A 27,288-nucleotide genomic window follows, 5' to 3' on the forward strand; every position below is an offset into this window, starting at 1 on the left:
GCAGGAATCACAGCTAAAGATTCCCTGACAGATGGCCCCCCAACCTCTGATTAAAAACCTCCAGTGAAGGAGAGTCCACAACCTTCTGAGGGCGTCCATTCCACTGTCAAACAACCCTTACTGTAAGAGAGGTCTTCCTAGTGTCTAGTCACAATCTTCTTTCTTGTTAATTGAATCCCTTGGTTTGGGTCCTGCCCTCTGGAGCAGAAGAAAACAAGCTCGCTCCATCTTCCATGTGACAGCCCTTCAGATGTTGGGAGATAGCTCTCATTTCACCTCTCAGGCTTCTCTTCTCCAGGCTAAACATGTCCAAGTCAACCCTTCCTCATAAGGCTGGGTTTCCAGACCCTTGATCATCTTGGTTGCCCTCCTATGTACAGATGTTTGAGATGTTTGGAGAAACTGTCACACAAACTGTGGCGTTCATATGCACACAGACACACAAACATTTTATATGTGGCCTTAAATTCTTCGCTTTGTTTTTCAAAATATGTTCTCATTGCTTTGGGAGGCTCCTGAGGTCTTGTGTCTATTGTTTCTCATATGCCTGGGGACCTTCTCACTTGTTTTTGTTGGCTCAGTGTAAGGCAAGCTTCCTGTGTTCCTTTGTCATGTAGATATCAAAGGAATGGCAGTCCCTGCCTGAAGGACATAAGCAGAGCCTGCTGGATCAGACAGGTGGCCCATCTAGTCCAGCATCCTGTTCTCACAGGGGCCATCCAGATGTTTATGGGAAACCCATAAGGCTAAGCAGCACAGGAGCACCAGAGCCCTCTACCCTCCTGTGGTTGCCAGCAAGTGGTATACGGAAGCAATACTAGAGCATAGCCTTCTGGCTACTAGCCATTGATAGCCTCCTCCTCCATGAATTTGTCCAATCCTCTTTAAAGCCTTCCAAGGTGGTAGCCATCACTGCCTCCTTCTATACTTTAGCTCTGTGGTATCTTACAATATTCAGTTTTATTAGATATCCATGAGTTCTGGTGTTATGGAGAGAGGAAGAACAACTCCAGCTGCACCGTGCATGATTTTATAAAGCTCTATCATGCCACCTCTTTGCTCACCTTTTCTCCAAGCTATAAAATCCCAAACTCTGCAACATTTCCCCTTAGGGGAGTTGCTCCATCCCTTCCATCCTAGCCAGTGTGGTGTAGTGGTTAAGAGCAGTAGTCTCGTAATCTGGGGAATCGGATTCGCGTCTCCGCTCCTCCACATGCAGCTGCTGGGTGACCTTGGGCCAGTCACACTTCTCTGAAGTCTCTCATCCCCACTCACCTCACAGAGTGTTTGTTGTGGGGGAGGAAAGGAAAGGAGATTGTTGGCCGCTTTGAGACTCCTTCGGGTAGTGATGAAGCGGGATATCAAATCCAAACTCTTCTTCTTTGATCATTTTTGTTTGCCCTTTCCTGAACTTTTTCTAACTCTGCAACATCCTTTTGGAAGTGAGGTGTCCAGAGCTGTGCATAGTATTCTATGTGCTGTCACACCATATAGTTGCATAACGGCATTATGATGTCAGCAGTTTTGTTTTCGATTCCTTTCCAAAGATCCCCTACCATGGGATTTGCCTTGATAGGAAAGCTGGCCATCCCAGAGCAAGAGACGGGACTTTCCAAATGGGCAGACAGGAATGCTTGGCTGCTCAGGCCTCAGGTCCACAACCTTTCAGTAAGCCAGGTGGCCAATGAATGCCTGGAGGCGGGGGTGTCTTCCAACTGGGCTTGCAAGTTACACAGCCAAATATTGCAGGATGCGAAGGACATTTTCCAACAGAAGGTAAAGTGGTCCCCAAATCAGACCTGAATGCAAATCCTAGGAGACAGACAGACAGACAGAAGAATGACACTCATCTAACCATTCAGAAGCAGAAGAGGCTTTGCTAGGAACATAAAACTTCTCAGGGCAGAAGCCTCTAGATGAGGGGTCAGCAACCTTTTTCAGCCGTGGGCCGGTCCACCATCCCTCAGACCATGTGGGGGCCCGGACTATATTTTGAAAAAAACCAAACTGAATGAATTCCTATGCCCCACAAATAACCCAGAGATTGATTTAAAATAAAAGGACACATTCTAATCATGTAAAAACACGCTGATTCCCAGACCATCCATGGGCCGGATTGAGAAGGTGATTGGGCCGCATCCGGCCCCCGGGCCTTAGGTTGCTGACCCCTGCTCTAGACATCAATGTACATAAGCACTTCCATTATATGCTAATTCATACGTACAGAACCAAAGTTTAGAATTTAAATGTCAAAGAAGGCAAGCAGGCTAATTCTCCCTCCAGCTTAATTCTTCAATTAATTTGCACCCCAGATTAGTTCCTCTTAGGTGCCCCAAACCCTCTCAATTAGTTTCCCAACAGATCCTGTTCCAAATGAATTCAATTGCTGTTGCCCCCAGTAACCATTAATTATCGTTCATTAGTCCTATTCATTCCCACCCCCACCCCAATATTTCAAGAAAAAGTCACCTTGAAGCAATTCATTTCCCAAACTAAAACCCTACCCAGTAAACCTCTCCCCCCAATCTAAAAGCAAGTTCCTTTGACTTTCCCAGCCAAAAACAGTCAGGGCACTTACAAAAAAGATGTAAGATACAACCCTCTTAAGCCCATTCCTAGCAATGTTCCTGAGAAGCAGTTCTGACCTGGATATTAAGACGGGCATGGATCAAAGTGATCACCTGGCATGGCCCCCACGCTTTGAGAATCTCAGCAGCAGAGGCCACTGAGGTTTCCCTCTGAGCTTCTCCACAGATACTGGTAAATCCAATTAGAGGGCCATAAGTGGGAGCTGTAGGCATCCCCCTTCTCCCCTCCAGCAATCAAGGTGCTGGAGACCCACATTGCTTTGCAAAGGGGAGTTTAGTGCAATGCAGTCCGAGGAGATTTGGTGTCACTGCAGAGTTCTGCTCAGGCGCGGTTGTCTGGCTTGCCAGGAGGGGGGACACAGCAGATGCCAAAAACAGGATTAATTTCAGCAGCAGCGGCAGCAGCAGCAACATGCTTAAAAGTGCAGTTCAGGACTCCTAATCTGCACACACAGTCCTGGCTGGGTTTCATCATTCCTGCGAGGCTACAACAGCAGCCTTCCCCAACCTGGTACCCTCCAGATGTTCTGGACTCCAATTCCCATCAGACCCAACTGTAGGATGGCGGGGCTGATAGGGGAGGCGAAGCAACCCCATCAAAACATTAAAACACCCTCAGTTAAAATGTGCACCAAAATAAGCCTGTCCAAACAGCACAACAGGTAAGACAACAATTTAAGCAGGTCGTTTAAGCCAGAAAACCAAAGGGATGTTTACCTAAACAGGTGCATCTTCAGGGGTCGGCGGAATGCCAATACTGATGGGGACTTTTCTATTTCAGCAAGGAAAGCATTCTGCATAATTAGTGCCACCACATTTTTGCAACTGCTTTTACCTTCTAGTGGGCAACATTTCCAGGTTGATGAGCCCCATCTGCCCCTCATTAAACTGAGGACCAAATTCTTTTACAGTGGCACCCTGGGTTAAGTACTTAATTCATTCCGGAGGTCCGTTCTTAACCTGAAACTGTTCTTAACCTGAAGCACCACTTTAGCTAACGGGGCCTCCTGCTGCCGCCGCGCCGCTGGAGCACGATTTCTGTTCTCATCCTGAAGCAAAGTTCTTAACCTGAAGCACTATTTCTGAGTTAGCGGAGTTTGTATCCTGAAGCGTATGTAACCTGAGGTACCACTGTACTCCTTTTTTATTTCTTCGTTTATTTTTTCCCCTCCCCCTCTTTCTTTCTGAATATTGCTTTATAGATGTATAAATAATGTTTATGTGTATATGTATGAAATTTGTTCTGTATTTCTTTTCTTATTTTATATTCTTTTTTTGTATTCATTAAAATTATTTCTAAAAATATAAACAAACAAACAAACAAACAAACTGAGGACCAAATCAGTTTTCTCTCCAATCTCTAACTAAGGCCCCTGTACCTTTGTGTATCAGGTTCACCAGTTCTTGAAATATTGAGGATACATGCGGGAAGTGCCGCATGGTGGAGCCACTACATGTCCATTGTTATCGTCACAACAACCCTGTGAGGTAGGTTAGGTTGAGAGAATGTGACTGGCCCAAGGTCATCTAGTGAGTGTCATGGCCAAACGGGGATTTGAACCCTGGTCTCCCCAGTCCAGGTTCAGCACTCTAACCACTACATCTCTGGTTCCTGCCCCTGACTCCACCCCCCAAGTGGTCTCAGTCCCACTGTGCCAAACACAATGCAATGCAAGCTCCCCTTTCTGAAGATCACAAACCCATCATGGCTTTCACAAAAAGAGTTGTCATCATCTGATATTTCTTTCTTCCCCCACCCCCACCGAAAAAGAAAGACAAGAAAGTAGTTTTCTTGGCGTTCCTTCCCTATCAGATCCAGGCAGATTTTATGAAATGTCTCAGCTCAGCAAGGATACACTTGGATCGTCTCCTTATGGAAAAAATACCCCTTTGTTTGCTGGCAAACTGAGGAGGGATTGAATGGACAGACAGAAAGGATTTAATTTTATTATTTTCTGTCCTCGGGCACTTCAGAATTTAGCACTGACAGTAAAAATAATAAAACCATTGTATGTTTTTATCAGAGGTATTAGTAAATAGATGGGCAATTGCCAGCAATCGCCATTCCAGACAATGTTCATTTAGCAAGATAAGAAAAAGAAGCCTAGGAACTGCTCACTTTACAATCGCTCATAGTTGACCTGGTGTGGCCTTGAATGTACTGGCTGGATCCTAACAGAAAGGGCATCAAGATAGCTGATACCATGAGCCAGTGTGATGGTAGCAGTTAGGGCAGGGTAGTCCAACACGTCAAGTCGCATGTGGCCCTCAAGGCCTTTTTTTGGCACCCCTCAACAACAATGGTGGCCCTATCTGCCTTCTCCAGTAGCAGGGGCAGCTGAGCAAAGGTTCTCCCTGTTACTCACCACTGCTTAGCAGGGTCCAGGGTGTCCCAGCCCAGCTGGTGGAACAGCAGTCCCAGCTTTGACCTCAAAGCTACCTTGCCAATGATCCGTCTCTGCAAACATCCTGCAAGGTGCCAGTGGAGTAATTGAGCTCCACCAGGTGCCGCCCGGAAGGGACGCACATCACATTCCCCGGCGGAACTGATGCTCTGATAACGTGCAACAAAGAACACAGCTTGTACTTTTCTAAAGTTGGCACGAGTGATTCCTCCAAGTTTTTCTCGGGCTTGCTATCTTGCAAACTCAAGAATCCCTCTCCTCTCTCAGTCCATGACTTTGGAGCCTGGACTTTGGAGCCTTACAGAGATGTCAAGTTGAACAGTGGGTTTGACAGCCACAGTTATCCCTGGACCAGAAAAGTTTGGCCATATTGTTCATGCATTGGCTACTTCAAGGCTGGATTACTGCAATGTGCTCTACGTGGGGCTTCCCTTGCGCTTGATCTGGAAACTGCAGTTAGTGCAGAATGCTGCAACGTGATTGCTGATAGGACTGAGATCTGTGCTCAGAGATCTGCACTGGTTGGCAGTTTGCTACTGGGCCAAGTTCAAGGTCTTATAATTAGTGTATAAAGCCCTTAATAACTTGGGACCAGTTTACCTATGAGATCTCCTTACCCCAAATATGCCCCCTCAACCGCTTCTACTGATGGAACTGGCCCTGTTGCAGGTGCCACATAATACTCTTCCTGTTTTTGTAACAACTCAATCATTCTCAAGCTTTGGAACTCCTTGCCACTTGATGTCAGGCAGGCACCTTCACTGGACACTTCTTGGCACCTGCTAAAAACATTTCTGTATAGCAAGCCAACTGAGATACTCAGAAATTTGGTGCGACTTTTAATCTTCCTTTCTTTTAGTCTATTGTTATTTTAACTTTTTGGAAGGCTTTAATCATTGATGTTGATTCTTCTTCTCTAAAATTATATTATTGGTTTATCCTTTTTGGAAACTGCTTCGAGGTTTTGTGTTGTTTTACAATAAGCAGTGCGTAAATTTTATGAATATAAAATAAAATAAAATAAATGCTCAGAAACAAAAGCTTCAGGAAGCGACTGTCTGGAGTGAGCAGAACTCCTCGGGGCCCTTCTACCATTTGCAAGCCATTCAGGTCTGAATCTAAAAAGAGAGAAACTGGATTAGACTAAGGATTTGATGCCCTTTTCTGGGATCCTGGTTGCAATACAGTGCCTGGGAGAGATGCACCAGTAGAGGGCAAAAAGCCACACACACACACACTGTGTGTTCCAGCATTGACTTTTCAGAGGTGGACAATACCTGTCCATGGAGGTTCCATTGATCTGCAGCTTGGCTCCCTCCAGATGTTTCAAAGCAGAATGCCCATCAGACCCAGCCAGAGACGGCGTATAGCAGCCTCCAGATGTTTTGTGCTGCATGCTGGCTGGGGCTCATAGGAGCTGAAGTTGAAAACAGCTGGAGGGCAATGCATTGAGGGAGGCTGCTATAGATAATCCCTTCTCCATGACTGTGTCCATTTCTAATCAGACCACAAGAACATGCATGTGTAGTCAAGGCTGGTAGGCTTGCCAGCTTTTAAAATGTCGGACCAGGACCTAGGAAGCTAGGGTTCAAATTCCTGCTCATTGGGTGACTTCAAGGCCAGTCACTGCCTCTCAGCCTAGCCTACCTCACAAGGTTGTTGTGGGGATTAAATGAGAAGGGGTGAGCTATGTGACCACCTTGAGGTCCTTGGAGAAAAAGGTGGGATATAAAGGTGACATATAAATGCAACAAACAAACAAACAACGCCCCCCCCCCCCGGCTCCAGGATTGGGGGAGCAGATGTGCCCAACCTTGGCACTGAAACTTGTGGGTGTCTTGTTCCTTCCGCCCTCCCTCTCTGAAACTGCATCGGTTTATCCTTCCATCCAGCTGCATCCACCAAGGCCAGTCTGGGCCTTTGTGGCAAGCCTTTGAAGAGCATCCTCAAATCCCGCTGCCCAGATATTTGGTCCATCAAGAGTTAAGAGGAGGGTGTCGCAGGGGAGGCTGAGTGTCGACCCCCGCCCTCCTGGGCTGCTGCTGCTTCTGCTCTCCCCCTGGAGTTTCATTTTGCTGGTTTCTCTCTCTCTCTCTCTCTCTCTCTCTCTCTCTCTCCCCGCTCTCTCTCTCTCCCCCCCCCCCCCCGGCTTGGCTCTTTCCCCCTTTTCTTTCTTCCTGCCTCTCTTCCTGCAGAGGAGGCTCCGTCCCTTCTTAGTACACAGTCGGACAGAATCACGCACACACACCCCGGAATAAACTAAGGGCAGCTTAACCAGATTGTGCCAAAGGGGAGGGGAGGGGGGAGGGGTGGTCCTTTGCTCTTCCTGTAACCACTGACGCTGATTCCTCTGCAGGGGAAAATCCAGAGGCGGTTTCTCCGAGCCACCCCGCCCGCCCGCCCGCGTGCTCTCTCTCTCTCTCTCTCTCTCAGGAGGGGGGGAATAGCAGCGCCCTCCCGCTTCCCCGCTTGCCTGCTGGAGAGCTGCCTCACTCCTCCTAGACAACTTTCTGCATGACTGTCTCTAAGGTAAGGACCTGCCTTCCCTTGCCTCGGCTGTCATCCAGAGGCGGTGGTCAGGGTGGGGTGGGGGCTCTCTCCGTCAGTTCAGCGCCCGTTGCTGGGGTCCTCTCGGCGGCTGCCTGCCCGGGATGGGGGTCCCTAGCAGAGGCGCCTTCCCGGCTGCAGACCGGCCTCCAGGTCCAGTCCTTTTCGCAGAGCTGGCATTGGGTGCCTCGTGATTTTCTGCAGCTCCCTTTTTCGCGAGGTTTTTTTTTTAAAAAAATTGCAAAATCAGGAAGGGTCTTTGGCCAGTTTTTCAAGGAAAGGCCCCCGAGTGTGAGCAAGCAAGGTGGTGTCGCTTGGGCTTCCTTACATCAGCAGAGCTTTGCGAGCGCCTTTGCACAGGGGGAGATTGTGCAGTAGATATACTGCATTTTTAACCCTTTCGGAAGCAGCCAGCGTGCCCGCTCCACAGTGGCGGCAGCTGTTGCCCGGTGTGGTACGTGCGTTTTTGCCGTGTGCAAGACTTCTTTGCTGCTCTCTCCGTTTGGCTTCCCGTGGTTGCTGTGACACGTCCCGCTTTGGCTTCGCATTAGCCCAGCAAGGGAAGGGAAAGCTCCCAGCTCTCCAAGTTCTGCTTCTGACGGAGATCCAGAGCGTTTTTCCCATTCCTGGGAGGGCGTTTTTGTAATATAAAAAGTCTTCTGGGTAGGGTGCTTGGGGAGCCCTACAGGTGGCTGTTGGGGAAGGAAGTCTAATGGGGGGGGGGCATGGAAGAGGGAGGGCAAGGGAGTTTGCCCTGGGATGGAGCAGCCTCTCACAGTTTAAACTAGCCTTGCCCAATCCTCCTGCTTCATTGGCACAAGTGTAAAACCTGCTCAGTTTTACATGCCAGTCAAACGATTAACTGCAGATACTTGGAGGTGAGTTCAAAATCCAGCCTTCCTGAGTTATAACCAGGGAGTCCCCCTGACCTCAGTTGATCAAAACTGCAAAATGGGATCATTCAGGGTTCTTATGACCTACGCAAGGATTGTATATCAGCACATTGAGTCCCAAAATATCTTAAGCAGTAACCAGTAGTTTCAAGGATGGTTCTGAGTTACTTTTAAATGTGTTTTATGTTGCTGTACGCTATCTTGATGTTTTGTGAGAGATCAGTATAGAAATAGTTCTATAAATAAAGACGAATAGTGCATCCCTCAAAATCTGAGGGTTCTTGGAGTCAGTTCCCTTAACCTGGAAGAGTTTGCCCACACGTGCGGAATGAGAAAGCAGGGAAGGGAATTTGAAGGGAGATGACCCAGAGGTCCCTGCTTTCTGGAGAGACTTTGCAAGGCTATACCATACAAAGGAGCCAGTTTTACTGTTTCAGTCTTGGGGATTTTTTATCACTTTCTTTGAGAGCGTGTGGTCTCTCCTCTCTGTTTATCAGGCTGAAAATTCCCTTTTCCTCACAAGTGAAAAGTTTTGCTTGGTGCATCGGTCTGACTGTTTACTGGGGTCTGTGGCTTCTGTTCCAACGTGATATGAGAGAGGCCAGGTTAGCTGGGGAATTAGACAAAGCTCTCTCAAATTTGACAGCCTTTACAGTGTCAGCAACCCTCCGGCCTTGTGCTAACTCTAGGAACACCTACTGAATTTAGTAGTTTTGTAGTCTTGTCTTCCGTTTTGCAGAGCTCTGCCCTTGCAAGTTGAGGGCCCTGCAAAGCAGTACCCAGCAAGGGACTAAAAAGCAGCTGTTGGAAGTTAAAATCAGCTACTAGCCTGCCACGTGCTCTGGAAAAGTGTTTTGCACATGCACAGAGGCCTCTGTAGCTCAGGAAGAGGGAACCTATCCCTTTTCACTCCTTTGCATTTCTACCCACACAGCATCACCGATTCTCAAGGTGTGACACACTGCTGAATGTCTCAGCTGGGCAATACTTTTTGTTGCCGCGAGACACAGTGCAAGTGGGCAGGTATTGTAGAACAGGGGAAGCAGTCATCTGTGATCCCATCATGTCCAGGTTCCTTCAGCATCTTTTCTGTATATGAGAGACAAGGAGAACCTGGATGTTGGGGGTGCCTGAGTCATATGTTCTGCCCACGCCCTGCTTCTTTTAATCTAAGTAGGGAACCTGCGGCACACCCTGCTGGCCAGCCTCAGTCTGGTGCCCTCCAGATATTTGGAACTACAACTCCCAACAGCCCCAGCCATCATGGGTCCTGTGGCCGATTGGGGCTGTAGTCCAAAACATCTGGAGGGCACCACCTATGGGGAGGTGGTGCCATGCCTGCCATTGCAGACATTTTATGCTGCTGCTGCACTATCCATTCAATGAGGTTTCTGCAGGTGAACTTCCTGGGCAGCTGAGCTCAACGTTTCACGGTCCTGTAATGAAGCAACTTAGACTTCTCTGCAAATGAAGGCCTTGTTTCCTTTCCAGCGAGGCTTGCATATACAATACAGTAGGTCTGCAGCTTACACAGGGGTTACAATTTGGAGATCATACCTGAAGCCAAAATTGCATATAGTCAAAACCTACTGGGTTCAATGGCAGGTGGGATTGCCAAAGTCATTTTCGTTTTCATTTTGCTACTCTCATAAAATTAAATGCATGCAAATTGCAGGCATAGTGTACCAATATTAACCCCCTCAGGAGAAATTTAACAGTTTGGCTTCTAAGTATTTACTTTTTTCATTTCTTTTTTTAAAGAGTTTACCCTGCCCATATTCTTTTCTTTCTTTATTTCAAAAAATGCTTTGTAAGCATTAACTACTTCCTCTCTGGTCAGATTATCTGTGGGCATATTTTCTTGTTCTTCGGGCCCAAAGGTGATCCTTGCATTTTCCACAATCTCGTTACTCCTCACATCTAATCCAAATGTTAAAATGTAAGAACTGAAGCTTTTTCTGAAGTGTGATGAAAGCATTTGCTTTAATCCACACATCTTTATCTTCTATGCTTTGGTGTCTGTTAAATTCCTTAAGCTGAGCAAATTATTATCTTTCACTTCCTTGGGTTAATTTTGACAGTTACCGCCGGTCTGGTCATATGCATGTTTACTTGGGAGCAAGTCCCACTGCTACATTCTTAAGGGGCTAAAAAGGACTGCACTTCTGTAGTCAAATGGGTGTGTAGTTTAGTATCAGGCACACACCTTGGAATCTTTATTTTCACTTTAAAAAACCACCAAGTTTCTAGCCCTTATGATTGAGGACAAAGCTTGAAAATGGGTGAGCAGTATCCAGAGAAGTCAAAGAATCTAGAAAGAAGCTAAGCAGGTATTTTGGTGGGTTCTGGAGTGGGGAAGCCTTTTAACACTTTATAAAGCTCTTTCCTCCTCCCTAGCAGAAAACACCTGAGAGGTGACCACACCGAGTTAAAACTGTTAAGATGTCACCTATGATTAATCCTACCTTGACCTGGTACTGATAGCACACAGATGCTAAAAATAGGAGGGCAACCTAGAATCTCTCAACAGAGAGGGTACTTCTATTGATGAAGCTCATTAGAAGAAATCTCCCAAGTTAAAAATGGAAACAGCCCTGGGAGATTGTCACCTAAACTGGCGGTGGGTGTGGGTGTTTGATGTGAGCGGGGTTTACAAGAAGAGCAAAACAGCCAGATTATTAGTAAAAACAGTTAAAACATTCAAAAAAACTTAGACCAGCAATAAACTAAAAACACACCCGTGTTCTAAATATCTGGGTTGTCTAAACAAAAATGCTTTCAGTAGGTGCTGAAAAGAGTACAGTGAAGGCACCTACCTAATGTCAAGAGGCAGGGAGTTCCAAAGTGTAGGTGCTCCACATTGATTTCTTGCAATGGAGAAAGGGTAGGGAAGGGAATCTCATACCCTCCAACATTTTTCTGATGACAATAGGAACGTTCTATTTAATAATAATTATAGTTTTATTTATAACCCGCTCATCTGCCCCAGCCACTCTGGGCAGCTTCCAACATTTGTTAAATATTAAAAACTTCCCTATACAGGGCTGCCTTCATGTGTCTTTTAAAGGTTGTATAGTTACTTATCTCCTTGGCTCGGGTGTCACATATCTCCATACCCTCCAACATTTCTCTGCTGAAAATAGGGACATCCCAAGAAGACGTGGGACATTCCAGGATCAAATCAGAAACTAGGACAGCTTCTGTAAAACCCCTGTCCTAGACTTTGCCTTTTCAGTGCTGGGGTTCAGCCACTGGTACAGATGAAACTGGCTTCCGATTGGCCACTGCAAGAACAGGATGATGAACTAGCTAGGACTCCTTTGGCCTGATCCTGCATTCAGGCCAGTGGCGTAGCGTGGGGGTGCAGGGGGGGCCGGCCGCACCGGGTGCAACATCTGGGGGTTAGGGTTAGGGGGCACAAATCCACGGGTTAGGGGGCGCAAATTACTTGCCTTGCCCTGGGTGCTGACAACCCACGCTATGCCACTGATTCAGGCTCTTCTAATATTCTTGTTTTGGGGGAAAGGGGCACCAATTGCTCTTCCCCAGTCAGCAAAATGAGCCAGCTCACGAGCTGCAGGGAGACCCACCCAGGGATGATGTCCTACAAAGCAGAGTAGGAATGGTGATTTATCAGAAATAGGAAGAAGGTTATCAGCAGTGCTCTACCTGGTTTGATACTGGGGTGGGGGCAGGGGAAAAGCATCCCATATGGGTAGGAAATGCATCCAGAGAAGCTGGATGTGTTACCTAAAATGTGCCCCACTAGTGGCATTAATCCATCAATGTTTAACTACTCATTGATCCATTAAAACTGCACCGTCAAAAGACCTAAATGGCATCCCAGTCTTTGGAACGCCAGCTTTCCCCTTTCCTCTTCTTATTTTGTAAGATGGGCATGTATGGAGAAAGGCGTTTTTCCAGTGCGTAGTTAAACTGTGGAACTCACTGCCACAGGAGGCAGTGATGACCACCAATCTAGATGGCTTTAAGAGGATTAAAAAAATTCATGGAGGAGAGGGCTATTGATGGCTGCCATCCATGATAGCTATGCTCTGCCTCTGCAATTGGAGGCAGTGATGCTTCTGAAAACCAGTTGCTGGAAACCACAGGAGGGGAGGGTGATTTTGTGCTTGAATCCTGCTTGTGGGTCTCCCAGAGGAGGCATCTGGTTGGCCACTGTGAGAAGAGGATGCTTGACTAGATGGGCCACTGGCCTGATCCAGTAGGCTCTTCTTATGTTCTTGTAGTGGGGAACCATGGTTTGCTCACTGACCCAAAGCTGTCAATGGGAAGGACCATGGCTCATTGGTAGAGCATCTGCTTGCATGCAAAAGATCCTGGGTTCAAACTCCTGCACTTCCAGGGAAGGCTGGGAGAAACCCCTGTCTGAAATCCCAGAGAGCTGCTGCCAGTCAGTGTAGACAATACTGAGCTAGATGGACCGATGATCTATCACACCCTATATATTGCAGTGAGCAGAACAGTGGAATGGGAAGCAATGGGGTTACTTTTCGTTCTTTTACAGGGGGGGGGGACACCCAAATACACAAGACTGAGGCAGAAATGTATGGAGCGCCTTCTGGGCAAATTAACATAGCTGGCAGAGGTATGTGTGGATGAATCAGTTTCTCTGAGTTTCTTCTTTTTCCAGTTCATTTCACACCATTTCTGTATTAACAAACTTTTTAAGACAGTGTTTTTATATGCATTTCTCCACCCTACGCATTTTTGCAAGCAATGTACTTTCCTCCCCCCCATAAATACTTGCATTTTTTGTGCAAACTTTCTTCTAAAGACAGTTCCCCTGATCTGCCACTCCCTAACACTTTCAGAAGTCTGTAGGAGAAGTGAGGTCCAGCCTTTTGCTTATTTGCATAAGGGGTGCACCATATATTGAATCTCTCTTTCAGAAGGAAGGAGAGGCAGTCAGTCCTTCAGGACAAGCAAAGCAGCCTGCATAACAGCTCTGAAAACTCAGTCGTCCTGCACCCATCTCAGAGCCCACCCATTACTCCACCCCTCTGCTTACTTCCCTGATTCCTCCTGGCAGCTTGCTTGCACTTCTGGCTTTGCGACTGGGTGTAGTGAGATATCTTATAAATAGAAAAGTCAGTTAAAGTAAAGGTAAAGGAACCCCTGACCATTAGGTCCAGTCGTGGCCGACTCTGGGGTTGCAGCGCTCATCTCGCTTTATTGGCTGAGGGAGCCGGCGTACAGCTTCTGGGTCATGTGGCCAGCAGGACTAAGCCGCTTCTGGTGAACCAGAGCAGCGCACGGAAACACCGTTTACCTTCCCGCCAGAGTGATACCTATTTATCTACTTGCACTTTGATATGCTTTCAAACTGCTAGGTGGGCAGGAGCAGGGACCGAGCAACGGGAGCTCACCCCGTCGCGGGGATTCGAACCGCCAACCTTCTGATCGGCAAGTCCTAGGCTCTGTGGTTTAACCCACAGTGCCACCCACGTCCCAGAAAAGTCAGTTACCATACAGTAAATTGCAGCTGGTGCTTCTATAAAGCTCTACATCTGTGCCAGCTTTGGAAAGTTTGCATCCTAAGCTTTGGATGGGCAATTGAACTTCTCTGGCTGATATTTCTAACAACTAGCCCAGACTCCAGTTCCCATCAGCCCCAGCATCATATGGTCCAAAACATCTGGAAGGCACCAGGAGGGTAGAATAGTCACTTCTCCAGAGTTTTCCTAGCTACGTTCTCACATTTGCATCACATCTTCCGTACCTGGCTTTTATAGTCCATTGTCGTGGCTGCCAAGAGGAGTTTGAGAGGATTGGGTGCACATCACCTGTGCCTTGTAGACTGAAAAACCAGAGAAAGGCAGCTTGGGGTTATTAGGGCATCCCAGCAGACCTAATATGGGCATGGCCAGATTTGCACACAGCACCCCTTCTGTACAAAATAGTACACTCTTCTTCTTCTTACTTGCCCGTCATATATCCGTACATATCTCAGTTGTCTGAGGGGATGGCTCTGAGCTTGGGGGGCCTGGTACAGTTCTCCACTCGTTGCCCCTCTTTCATCAGTCCTGACTGACCCATTGTAACTTGTACTTGTCAAATAATAGGCACAGTGTCTCCCTCCCATTCGGGCTGATCAGGCCTTTTCCTACACAGCCTTTGGGCATGGGGGTGGGGTGGACAAAGATCTCTGGGGAATCCTGCACCTTTCAAGTATGTTGAGAAGGATATACTCCAAGGACCTCTCCAGACTAGTGGGTGGTTTTTTTTTGGGGGGGGGGTGCAATCCGCAGCATGTCATTGTTGACGTTCTTCCTCCTTCCTTGGAGGTTTTTAAACAGAAGTTGGTCATCTGTCATAGATTCTTTAGCTGAGATTCCTGCATTGGAGGGGGCTGGACTAGATGGCCCTTGGGGTCTCTTCCAACTGCAATTCTATGATTGAATAAGAGGCATCTGGGGTGGGTTTATACAGGATCATCCACACATCAATCCACTTTACTGATAGCTGTGTGAATCTTTCCCCATTTTTACCACGTTGTTGTCATCTTGCACTGTAGTGTAACAAAAGTGGGACAACAGACAAACCGCAGAACATTTGTAGCATATAAATTTATAGATTGGAACTCTGGAACTAGACGATCAGATAATGTTGATAGTCTTTACTTGGATTTCGTTATTTCAACTCATGACATGAGCAACTATTTATTCTACATGCCTATTTTATAGTTTTGCTTTTCATATGTTAATTTTCATCTGTTGTTATAATTGCTCTTTGTTTTATATACATTATAAAATGAAACAATAATGATAATAATTACTCCTCCTCCCTGCCCTCTCCCCCCACCCCCGTTACAGGATTTTAGCAGGGAACTATGGGATGTGCACTGAACAGAAACAAAGCTGTGTGTCTGCCCTGAATCTTTTGCAGGCACAACTAGTATTGAAAGCAGGATTGTGTTCTCACATCCTCAATACTGTCATGAGCACAAATCATCATTGAATGCACTATAAAAAGGATGCCAGGAGGAGAGGCCCTGATTCAGCGGGCGTTTGTTCCTCCTTACACCTTCCTGAGTGGAATATTTCACAGAAAATGATGCTGTTTCTTTCTCTCCCTCAGTCTGTCCAGACTTTGTTATAAGCTGCTTTGTGTAGAAATGGTGGGGAGGGAGGGAAGACAACACCAACTGGGGACGAACAGGTCTTTCTAATCCTCAAGTGAAGAGAACAGAAGATGGATTCAGACTAGCAGGTGTCAGTTTCTAGCTCCTGCACATAACTAATGCAAGCTAAGGGTACATTCCATGCAGGAAACTGCATGAATTCATGTGTTGTCATGGGTAATGGGCATGCATGTACATCTCTCCCAGTGCGTCTTCCAAGCCTCTAAATTGCTGGTAGAGTTTCTGTGTATCTGTTGTTTTCTGCTCAGCTGCCCACGGAAAGGGAGAAAGGCTGGCCCAGTTAGATTCCCCAGGTGTTTGGGGAGGGTTCTCGAGGGACCGACCCCCATAAACGTAACTCTGTCCTGCTTATTTTCTCCTTCTTTAAAGTGGCTTGTAAATGGAACGTAGTGATGGGCCTTTGTTGAGCTGAAGTGTTTCATTTCTCAAGCAATTTTGAATGCACATGTTCTGCTGTGAAACTGACGATGAGTGGATGTGAAGTTCCACTAACATCAGCCTTCCTTTACCTACTGCCTTCCAGATGTGTTGGACTTCAACTCCCTTCAGCCCCAGCCAACATGCCTGGGAGTTGTAGTCCAACATAACTGGAAGGCGGCCGGTGGGGGGTGGGGTGGATTCCTGCCCTAAAAGTACAGTGCAAGTGTATTCATTAAATGAGGAATAATTTGTGGATGTACCATGAACAGCGATCCGGCCTCCAGCTCTCTGTTGCCAGCCCCAAACAAACGCTTTGCATGATCAGAGTTGCAGCAGCTGTAAGCTGATGTATGAGTGGCAGATGTGATAAGAGCCTATGAAGTTCCCGGCTGGATCAGGCCATTGGGGGCTCATCTGGTCCAGCATCCTGTTTTCACAGTGATCAACCAGATGCCCCAATGGGAAGCCTTCAAGTGGGACCTGAACCCAAGAGCCCTCTCCTCTCTGTGGTTTCCAGCTAGTGGCATTCAGACGCATTGCTGCCTCCAACCAAGCAGGCAGAGCACAATAGCCATTGATAACCTTTTCTTCCATAAATTGGTCCAATCTGCTTTTAAACCCATCACTTCCTCCTGTGGGAGAGGGCTCCGTATAACGGTGTACTACTGCGTGAAGATGTCCTTTCTTCTATATCTCCTGAATCTCCCAACGTTCATCTTCATTGGATACCCACGAGATCCAGTGTCATGAAAGAAGGAGGAGAACTTTTCTCTAGCTACTTCCTCCATGCCATGCATAATTTCATATGTGTCTATCATGTCACCTCTTACTTACCTTCCCTCTAAAATAAAAAAAAGGCCCAAACTGCAACCTTTCCTCTTAGGGGAGATTCCATCTCCTTGATCTTTCGGTTGCCCTTTTCTGAACTTTTCCAAACTCAACAATATCCTTTTTGAGGTGAGGCGACCAGAACTGTACACAGTATCCCAAATAGCAACCCAGTCAGATGGGTGGGTTATAAGAAATATTATTATTATTATTAATCATTTTTATTAAAATTTCTGTTTTGCAATTTAGAATACTCATTTAAACATCCTTAAAATATCAATGACTTCTCTTCTTCTCCTTCCATTTTGCATATCATGAATCCCTGCATATTTTACATAAAGTAAACCGTTCAGCATTCCATTATTACATCCATCAAAACTTATTTACACTGTGGAATTTATCTTAATGCTGCCAACATTTTCAAGTGTACACAATTTCCCTCCATATATTCAATAAACATTTTCCAGTCTTTTCTAAACGTATGTATGGGTGGGTAATAATAATAATAATAATAATAATAATAATAATAATAATGTCACTACATAGCATTGTATAATAGCATTCAGATACTGGCAGTTTTATTTTCAATTCCTTTTGTAAATATCCCCAGCATGGAATTTGACTTTTTCACTGGGTGGACATCTTCATCGAGCTATGGACTATGACCCCAAGGCCTTGTTCCTGACTTGGGGCTGGGAATCCCATTTCTCCCATTTTTATTTTGGTAGTTGCCGCTTCTGACACACCTATTTTGAAGGAAGCTCCCCAGCAAGTCTGTTGGCCATCTCTATCCTGTTGCCCCGGCAGCGATTCTGCTTGCCAGACTGAGTCTTTCTGAGGGATCTTTGGAGCAGCAGATCGCTGGCGCAGTTTGTCAAACCGCTTCTATTTAAAAAGAGAAAGGAAGGGAGAAGCTCCTCAAAGGAAAAGGCCATTTTTCTTCCTGCTCACACTGCCTGGTGCTCAGCTGCTAAACGTATCAAGGCAGAAGTTGTTCTGGGTTCAGCATGGGGCTCACCAGCCCTAAGCTGGGCCTCTAGAAGATTCTTCTTATCCGTGGTCCACTGTTGACACTTGAGCTGAATAATGGCCGTCTCCTGTTGAGGCACACAATAAATACACAAACAGAAGCAAACTTGGATGTTAAATTTGGGAGAGGCAGTGCTTGGCTGAAATCGCAGAGCTGTTTGTATAGTGCAGTCATTCACAGGCTGGGTTCCGTTCAGCCGGAAAAGATGCCCTTTGTAATACTAGCCAATGTTTTAACTGTACAGAGCGAATATCGGTAGAGACCAGGATAAGGCGGGTCTGTACTCAGCCTCTTTGTCTGCAATACAGTTGCCAGCATCTGTGAAGCAGGGGGTTGGCCGAGCATGCAAAATGCTAGCTTCTTCTGTTACCAGACCATTGGCTTATCTGTCCTGTATGGCCACACTCACAAGCATTTAAAGCGCTATGGTACCACTCCAAACAGCCATGGCTTTGTCCACTAATTGTGGGAGCTGTAGTTTGTTAAGGGTGCTGTTAGGACGCCCCTGTTCCCCCCAAAAAACTACAATTCCCAGAGTCAGAGGAGCCACTCCTAAGGCCTGAGGTCCCTTCACCTCCCCCCAATAAAATATTTTAGGGGACTGGCTCCCCCTCAAAGTTGATGAGCATTGCCCTTCAAATAGGGTGCCTGTGTGCCGCATCTTGTGATTGATTATACAGGATGGGCCTTACCTGCCTCCCCCCTATGTTATTTATGTTTGACACCCCTGCCCACAGTGGTTTAACAATCAATCCTTCTTTCCATGGAACTCTGGGAATTGTAGCTTGGGGGGGGGAACTGGGGTGCCCTAAGAACTCTCAGCACCCTTAACAAACCACAGCACCCAGAATTCTTTGAGAGAAGCCATGATTGTTTCATAGGATATCATAGTGCTTTAAATGTAGGGTTTAAATGTGGCCTAAATGCAGTATGTCCTGGCTGGGGCTGATGGGAGTTGTAGTCAAAAACATCTGGAGGGCACCAGATTGGGGAAGGCTGAAATATCCAGATTTGCAGAGGGGTCTCTAGGGTCATTCCTACCAGCTGTTACCTGAAGGCTAAATCAGGGCTTTCTACTTGCAAAGTGCAAGTGGAACTTAAACCCACAATAAACAGTGATAGCCATTAACCTGGTAAAGGTAAAGGTAAAGAGACCCCTGACCATTAGGTCCAGTCATGACCGACTCTGGGGTTGTGGTACTCATCTCGCTTTGTTGGATGAGGGAGCCGGCATACAGCTTCCGGGTCATGTGGCCAGCAGGATTAAGCCGCTTCTGGCGAACCAGAGCAGCGCACAGAAACGCTGTTTACCTTCCCGCCGGAGCGGTAACTATTTATCTACTTGCACTTTGACGTAATTTTGAACTGCTAGGTTGGCAGGAGCAGGGACCAAGCAACAGGAGCTCACCCTGTCGCAGGGATTCGAACCTCGACCTTATGATCAGCAAGTCCTAGGCTCTGTGGTTTAACCCACAGCTCCACCCGCAATCCCACAGGCCTCTGGCTGACTCCTGTGAGAACAGTGTGCTGGACTGGATGGGCCACTGGCCTGACCCAGCACACACTTCTAATGTTCTTAAAGCAAGTGCTCTGTCCTTAACTGTGGCTCCTTCTCAGAAGCAGGGGACCCAGTTTGTGTCTGTACATCAGGCCACTCTCTGGACCTCCTGGCGCATCTCTTGCAAATGCATCATCAGCCTTGCTGCTGAAGGCAAAATTAAATCAATGAGTAGTTGATGTGCATTTGTGTGCGTGCGCATGAGGTGTGTTGCCATAGGAACTGGGTTGCAGAGCACCCTAATTAACTCTGTCATGAACCTCATGCAACAAGGTTAGGAGGGCAGTTGCTGCAGGGGGGTGGGCAGGAGATACATGAGTCTGCAGCACGAATGGGGGGGGGGAATAGCCTTGCCCAGATAGGTCTTGTGGGAGGGGGAGATTCCTGGCCTTCTGCTGCTCACTGTTCTTGCTAGAAATAATGCTCTGTCTTTGATGTCTTTATTTTCCCACATTTCTTCCAACACGGAACTCGAAGCAGCGTATACATTTCTATATTTCCATTTTTGCATTTCAGTTTCCCCCTATTTATTGCATTCCTGCCCCACTTTTTCCTCCTGTGAGTTCATTTGCCGTTCTCTTCCTCCCACCCTCATTCTATGCTCACAAGAACCCTGTGAGGTAGAATAGGGTGAGAAGGGTCAGCTGGCTCAAAATATCATCACCCAGGGAGCTTCACGGCTCCCATTGGGATTTGAACCAGGGCCCCAGAGTCCAGCACTCAAACCACCATTTAAAAGGGGAGGGGGAATGGAAATGAAAATTGCAAGAAAGGAGATTCTGACTAAACATTAGGAAGAACTTCCTGGCGGTAAGAACTGCTGGATTTCCGAAAGGCAGAGCTTTGTCCTGGATCTTCGGCAAGTCAATTGAAATTGTCTATTTTTGGGGTTTCCTAAAAAAACAACTCAATACCTTTCGGGGTGTCCTGGTTTTTACTTTTTTGAAATATGGCATCCCCTAAGTGGAATGGACTCCCTCAGAAGGTGGTGGACTCCACTTCATTGGAGGGTTTTCCACAGAGGTTGGTCCCTCCCAATTCTACAATTCTGTGATGCAGGCCTGTTTGCTCATTTCCAATGGGCCCTGCATGGACTGCATGTCTTCAGGGTGAAGCTGGAGAATGCCTGCCAGGATGTTTGTTTCGCAAGCCCTGCAGCAGAGCTGGCTGCGTCTGCCCGTAGACTGGCAATGGAAGTGGCACCCACACCCTGAGCCCGTCTCATAGCCAGCTTGGCACAGGAAGTGGGGAATCTGTCCACTGGGTGCCAGCAGAGTGATGGAACCAGCCTCATCAAAATGGGCATCAGTGCCTTGGTGTATTAAGAAAACAATAGAAACATCTGCCCCCTCAAAAGAAGGGGGGAAAGCCCAATATGCAGTTGTCCTTTTCGAGTTCCTAAACAGGGCTGCTTCTTCCCCATCCCACCACAATCTTCGTATTACATTAAGGACTGGAATATCTTGAGTTGGAAAGTAAGCCTATTTGGCTACATCCAAATGCATCTGTAAGAATGTCGATGCAGCACATTCCTGTATGTTCAGGGATCGTTCCAGCCCTGCATGCACACCATTCATTTAAATCACACGGCTTTAAGGAGGATATTGACAAGCCGGAACATGTGCAGAGGCGGGTGACCAAGATGATCAAGGGTCTGGAAGCCAAGCCTTGTGAGGAACGGTGGAGGGACTTGGGGATGTTTGGCTTGAGAGAAGAGAATGATCTCCGTCTTCAAATATCCAAAGGGTTGTCACATGGAAGATGGAGCAAGTTTGTTGCCTACTGCTACAAATGGTGGGACCTGAACCAATGGGTTCAAATGACAAGAGAGGAAATTCTGACAGAACGTTCTGACAGAGCCATTTGTCAGTCAAATGGAGTACCTTGGAAGGTGGTGCACTCTCCCTCACTGGAGGTTGTTAAGCAGAGATTGAATGGCCATCTGCATTGCAGGGGGTTGCACTAGATGATACCAGATGCAGGAAACCACAGTGAGGGGAGAGAGGTCTTGTGTTTGAATCTCGCACACATCATGTTGGCCACTGTAAGAACAGGATGCTGGACTTGATGGGCCATTGGCCTGATCCAGCACACTCTTCTTATGTTCTTAGTTTTTAAAAATCCCGGAAAAGGTTCTCAAGTAGCTTACGAATATCCATGAGAGAGAGCCTACCCTCAATCTATTTGAGATTGCTTGTCTCAAGATGATACGTACCCAGTACTAATATTTGCCTTCTAATATTACCTCTGGAGTGAAACATTGAAGAGGGAACTGGGTAACTTACAAAGCAGAATAACAAACCAGAGCCAGCCTCCTGCAATGAGGATCTTGTTGTTTTCTTTTAATATTTAAATGGTTGCAGATCATGAAAGAAACACACATCAGCCTGCCCAAAGGACTTTGCACCCTTATAAACCTGCATAGTTCCCCTCTGCCAAAAGAAACAGAAAATTGAATTTCACGAAGACAGGATAACTACAGTAGTCAGTACTGTATCAGCCCATGACCGGGGAGGCTAGTTCCTTAGGCCCATGAAGGCCCATGAATGGTATCTGACATTTGCCCAGGAATCGGGGCCTCTCTCTCTCTCAGGCTGAAGGAGGAGGGAGGGAGCTTGAGAATAATATTTTCCACCATCTCTGTCTCAAGCTGTATACATGTTTTATTGTACAAAAGGCAGAAGGATTACAGTGAACTGCTGGAGGTGAAAATGCCTGTCAGAATTTGAAAAGCTGGTCTGACTGCATCAAGTTCATAAATTTTGTAGAATTAGTTAAACTAAACAGTTTTAATTGGGTTTTGAACAAATGTTGAATTAATTGTTTGAAATTTCATTGTGTTTTTATCTTCCTTAGTGTGTCATGCAAAATGCTGTTCTGAATACTGCTATTTGTAGAGTAGGGGAAACTAGGGAACCCAACGGGCGGTGATCCGAAAGTTTGCTCCTTCTGAATCTATTGCCCTTTAGTTCTGTGTAGACCCTGAATTCCAGCCTGATGAGAGAAAGAAATCCCCCCTCTGCACTGTTCATGACTATGGACCTCTTTAGTTGTATTTTTTCCTAATCTAAAAAGGCGCCACGCTTAGATTAGCCTTTGCCAACCTGGTGCCTTCCAGATGTTTTGGACTACATGTCTCCCGAGCCCCAGCCTGCATGACCATGCGCTTATCTGCCCCAGCATCATGTGACTGGTAGGATGATAGCCAGCGTTCAAAACTCCTATTGTTCTAGGTGCATTTTGTGACAGGGAATTTCATTAGGGTGAGCAGTTTCTGAGCTCTGGGTGCAATACTGCACCTAAGATTTCAGATTAAAACTGCAGAGTGGAAGGAAAGTAGGACCTTTTTCTACCTCCCCACTTCCAGCTCCTCTCTGAAGACTGGAGAAGAACCCCTCTTAAGAATATTAGGGGGTTGGGCAGGGGAAAGACTAGACCATGTGAAAAATGAACATAATATTTTAGCTGCAGTTCATTCATTTTCAGCTTTGAATTCTTGTTATAAAAAGGTGCGCTTGTTCCGTTGTTTCTCTCATAACCTAGGTTTAAGGTGCCATTTAGCTCCTAGCTTTCATATCTCAGTTTCTAACACAGATTATAGTGCAAAATATCTGGAGGACATGAGCTTTGCTTAACCAATAGTTTGCTGGACCCTGGGGGTCGACATCTTCTGCTTGCTCTGCCCTAGAATTGCTGTCGGGTCACCCTGAAACCTTCGCAATCTGTTTTCACAGGTTGATCTTTCAAAAGACATCACAGCTGCACGGGGGGGCGGTCTTTTCTTTTTCCTTGTGGGGTGGTGTGCATGATGCTGGTGGCCTCAGGGCTCTGTCTGGGGGCAGGGCGGGTTTCTACAGCAGATAGAGGGGGCAGTTGCATCAGGTCCACCCAGAGAGTCGGTTGCCTTTGCCCAGGCATCTCCCATCTGTCGTTCAAGGTCGCAGCATCAGATGGTGGAGACGCGGGCATTGTTGCGCAGACTGCAGAGCCAGCTTGGCGTGGGTAGAGTCACGTCGGCTTCCTGCCGACAGAGCATCTGGCTGTCTGTCACATCAGGAATGGTGGGGTTTCCTCCCCCTCCTCCTCTGCTGGGGCACTGGAGGCTGCCAAAGGATGCTTAATTGCTAAAAGGAGATACATTGCAGCTCAGCGCTGTCTGGAAACAACAGAATACTCCACCCTGCAATCTCTGCTGTGTGATGACTTTCTCTGCTTACTCTGTGGTATTGGAGAAAGACCTTTGAAGCTCTCTACAAGGCCCTTTTTCATCCATTCATATCCTCCAGAGTTCAAAGACCCTGGTAAGCCCAGGAACTGGAACCCCACTGCCCCAGACCAGGCAGGTATAGCCAACCTGTGTCCTGCAGATGTCATTGGACCACAACTTTCACCACCCCTGACCATTCATTGCCCATGGTGGTTGTTGGGGCTGATGGGAGAGAGGCTCCTTCCAGAGGACCTGTTTATTGAGCATCCATCCTGATTTGCTTGTGGGAAGATTAGAAGATACTGTAGCCAGCAAATTTCATCCCATACTTTCCAATGCATTGACCTGCCCCATTGCTTAGTGAAAAAAAGTCGGATATTTTGAGGAAGACTTCAGTGTAGATGTTGATCCCTGTGACATGCTTAAGCAACTTTAGCTGTGATTCCTGCATTGCAGGGGGTTGGACTTAATGACCCTTGGGATCCCTTTGTTGATCACACCTTCCAGCTCTACAGTTCTATGTTTCTATAAGTGCCAGCTGGCAAGCTATGTTTTGTTTTGTTTTGTTTTGTTTTGTTTTGTTTTGTTGTTTTGTTTTGGAGGGGGACAAATCCAGTAGCCCTGAGCTGTGTCTCTTTCCACACTAGCCCTCCATTACTCATCTCTCTTAAATGGCAGTCACAACCTGAATTCAATAAACGCAGATAAGCCATCGGTTTGCATCCACCTCCCCTGGGCTTTTGCTGCTGCTTCCCTCTCCGCTCCATCAGCCCTCGCCCCACCCCCAATGGCGATGAGATAATCCTTCTGGAACGTCTGCCCTGCCCGCCATGTCAAGCCAAGTGAAACAACAACAACAACACACACACTTTTTATTTGATTTCTTACCCCCCCACACACACCGCCTTCCCTGTTCCCTGATCAGCTTATAACATAAGCATGGGACAAAAGCAGGCTGGAAGGAGCTTTTCACAATCAGTATGAATGCAAGTCCCGTCACCCAGTGAGCGATGGACAAAGTGGGCAACAATCTGCCCTGCCTGGCAATGGGAGAGGACCCATGACTTCTTGCTGGCTCCAAATCTAGCCAGAGGGAAAATGTCTCCATGGGAGAGCTGTGCCAATTTGGGGAGGAGGGCCAGTTATTGGCCTGGAAGGTGGCAGTTTTGCGGTGAATTTCTCCCTCAAACATAAGGCAAATTGGAAGACTTTGCTCCGAAACCTGGCTGGCTGGCTGGCATGCATGCCCCTTTGCTCTTCCACTTCACGCAGTTTCATGGGAATGGAGAATCGCCCTTTTCCCACCCTGAGAATATTATCCTTTGTCCACACGGGTTGGTGAGAATTCCTGTTGCTTGCCAGCTGAGGCCTTTGTATACTTAGGTCTTTTCAAACCAGGTTTTTTGATCTCTCTTCAGCGCAGCCACAGTGAAGTGAGGCTGACAGAATTCAGAGCATCCCAAAGCCAGGCGTGTTTGGTGCCTCGCCCAATACAAAAGGTCAAAGTGACTTGGATTTGTGAAGCTAACCTGTGCGCTACTTTTTCCCATTGATGACAGCAAAATTTGACAGGGTTGGGGGGGGATAATAGCTTGCCTTTCATAGCCTCTTTTTCGATATTTAGTTCCTTATGTACACCAGTGTGGTTTAGTGGTTAGCACACCAGACTAGGACCTGGGAGAGATCAGGGTTTGATTCCCCACTTGGCCATGAAGTTCACTAGATGACCTTGGGCCAGGCACTGCCTTTTTTTCAGGAGTACGTGCAGGAGCCAGGCCCTGTGACCAGCAGGACTTTGCAGGACTGGGGCCTTCCTAAGTTTGTTCTGAAGAGGCAAGGTGCGGCCACACAGGTGAGGCCAATTGGTAACTCACAGCACCTGGTGGCAAGAGCTGGGAAGGGATATAAGGTCAGCATTTCCCTTCATCTCTTTGCCACAGCAACACGTTCCCTGCCTTGGGCTCCTTGACCCTCAGACCCTTGACTTCATGACTCCTTGCTTCCTGACCCTTGGGCCCTTGGCTACTTGACTCCCGGTTCTCTGACCCTCAGACTCTGGGCTTCCTGACTCCTGGCTTCATGGTCTCCCATTCCTGCTCCCACCTCACCATCTTGCCCCCGGTCCCGACATCCCCAGCCGGGACTTCAATTGCCCGTGAACCGGACTGTGACACTTTTGGCCTGACCTACCTCACAGGGTTGTGAGAATTAGGTGAGAAGGGGAAGGACAATGGACACTGTAGTGGCCTCCTTGGAGAAAAGGGTGGGATACAAATGCAATAAACATGAATAAGGTATAAAATGAATAAGGTTCTAGAATAAGGGCAACCACTTCAGTAGGGTTGGACAACATCTTTGTCCTGTCAGTATGGTCAGAGAAGGTGCAGAGAATACAGCCAGGCTTGACAGCGACTGAGGGGAGTTGTAATCCAATATACCAGGAGACCAACAGGTTAAGAACAGAAGAAAAGTCTGCTGGATCAGGCCAGTTGTCCATGTAATCTAGCATCCTGTTCTCACAGTGGCCAACCAGAGGCCTGTGCGAAGCCCTCAAGAAGATTCGAGCCCAAGAAGCCTCTCCCCTCCTGTGGTTTCCAGCAACTGGTATTCAGAATCATACTGCCTCCAACTGTGGAAACAGAACAGTAGCCCTCAATATTTCCTGCATGAATTTGTCCAATCTTTTTTAAAGCCATCCAAGCAGCTGGCAGCCATCATTGCCTCCTGTGGGAGTGAGTTCCACAGATTAACTATGCACCACTGTGTAAAGGCTTTCCTTTCTCCATTCTGAATCTTCCACCATTCAGCTTCATTTATGTCCACAAGTTCTAGTTTTACGAGAGAGGGGTGCAGAAACTGTTCTCCATCCACAGAGCCAGTGTGGTGTAGTGGTTAAGAGTGGTAGTCTTGTAATCTGGGGAACCAGGTTCGCATCTCCGCTCCTCCACATGCAGCTGCTGGGTGACCTTGGGCCAGTCACACTTCTCTGAAGTCTCTCAGCCCCACTCACCTCACAGAGTGTTTGTTGTGGGGGAGGAAGGGAAAGGAGATTGTAAGCCGCTTTGAGACTCCTTAAGCTAGTGATAAAGCGGGATATCAAATCCAAACTCTCACGTTCTCTATGCCACACATATATATTTTTTTTAAATTAATACTTTTATTTTGCTTTAAACAAATACAGATAAATATAAACAACTAAAATTACAAAAGAAAAATCAATAATGACGATGATGATGATGATGATGATAATGAAAAAAAGCTAAAAAAACTGCAAAAAATATCAAAGTACATGGCACAGAACATAAGCCATTATGGGAAAGAAAAAAGGAAAAGGAAAGAAGGAGGAGGAGGGGAGAGAAAAAAAGGGGGGAAAGAAGAAAAAAAGAGGAAGATGAGCCAAAACACATGAAGGCTCATCTATTGTATGCTTCCGTCAAGGTCACAACAGATCATTATTCTTATCAATTCTCTCTATCTGCATTCCATAGAATCCCTCATCTTGGTATCAGGGAACATTTCCCTATGCCATGCATAATTTTATAAACTTCCATCATGACAACTCTTACTCACAAGCTTTTCTCTGAGCAAAAATATGTCCCAAACGCTGCAGGCTTTCCTCAGGGGGGAGTCACTCCATTCCCTTGATC

General features: G+C 46.9%; 1 protein-coding gene across 1 annotated transcript in view; it reads left to right on the forward strand.

Annotated features, from left to right (window-relative positions):
* The first annotated feature begins 7,221 nt into the window (after positions 1–7,221).
* CORO2B (coronin 2B) overlaps positions 7,222–27,288 on the forward strand; it is a 77,277-nt gene continuing 57,210 nt past the window's right edge. The window contains exon 1 of the mRNA XM_081839097.1: positions 7,222–7,522. Within this exon, the coding sequence (XP_081695223.1) occupies positions 7,508–7,522 (15 nt within the window). The 5' untranslated portion in view covers positions 7,222–7,507. The remainder of the gene's footprint in view (positions 7,523–27,288) is intronic.

This window comes from Podarcis erhardii, assembly GCF_964252035.2.
Source record: "Podarcis erhardii genome assembly, chromosome: 14".
Lineage (NCBI taxonomy): Eukaryota > Metazoa > Chordata > Lepidosauria > Squamata > Lacertidae > Podarcis > Podarcis erhardii.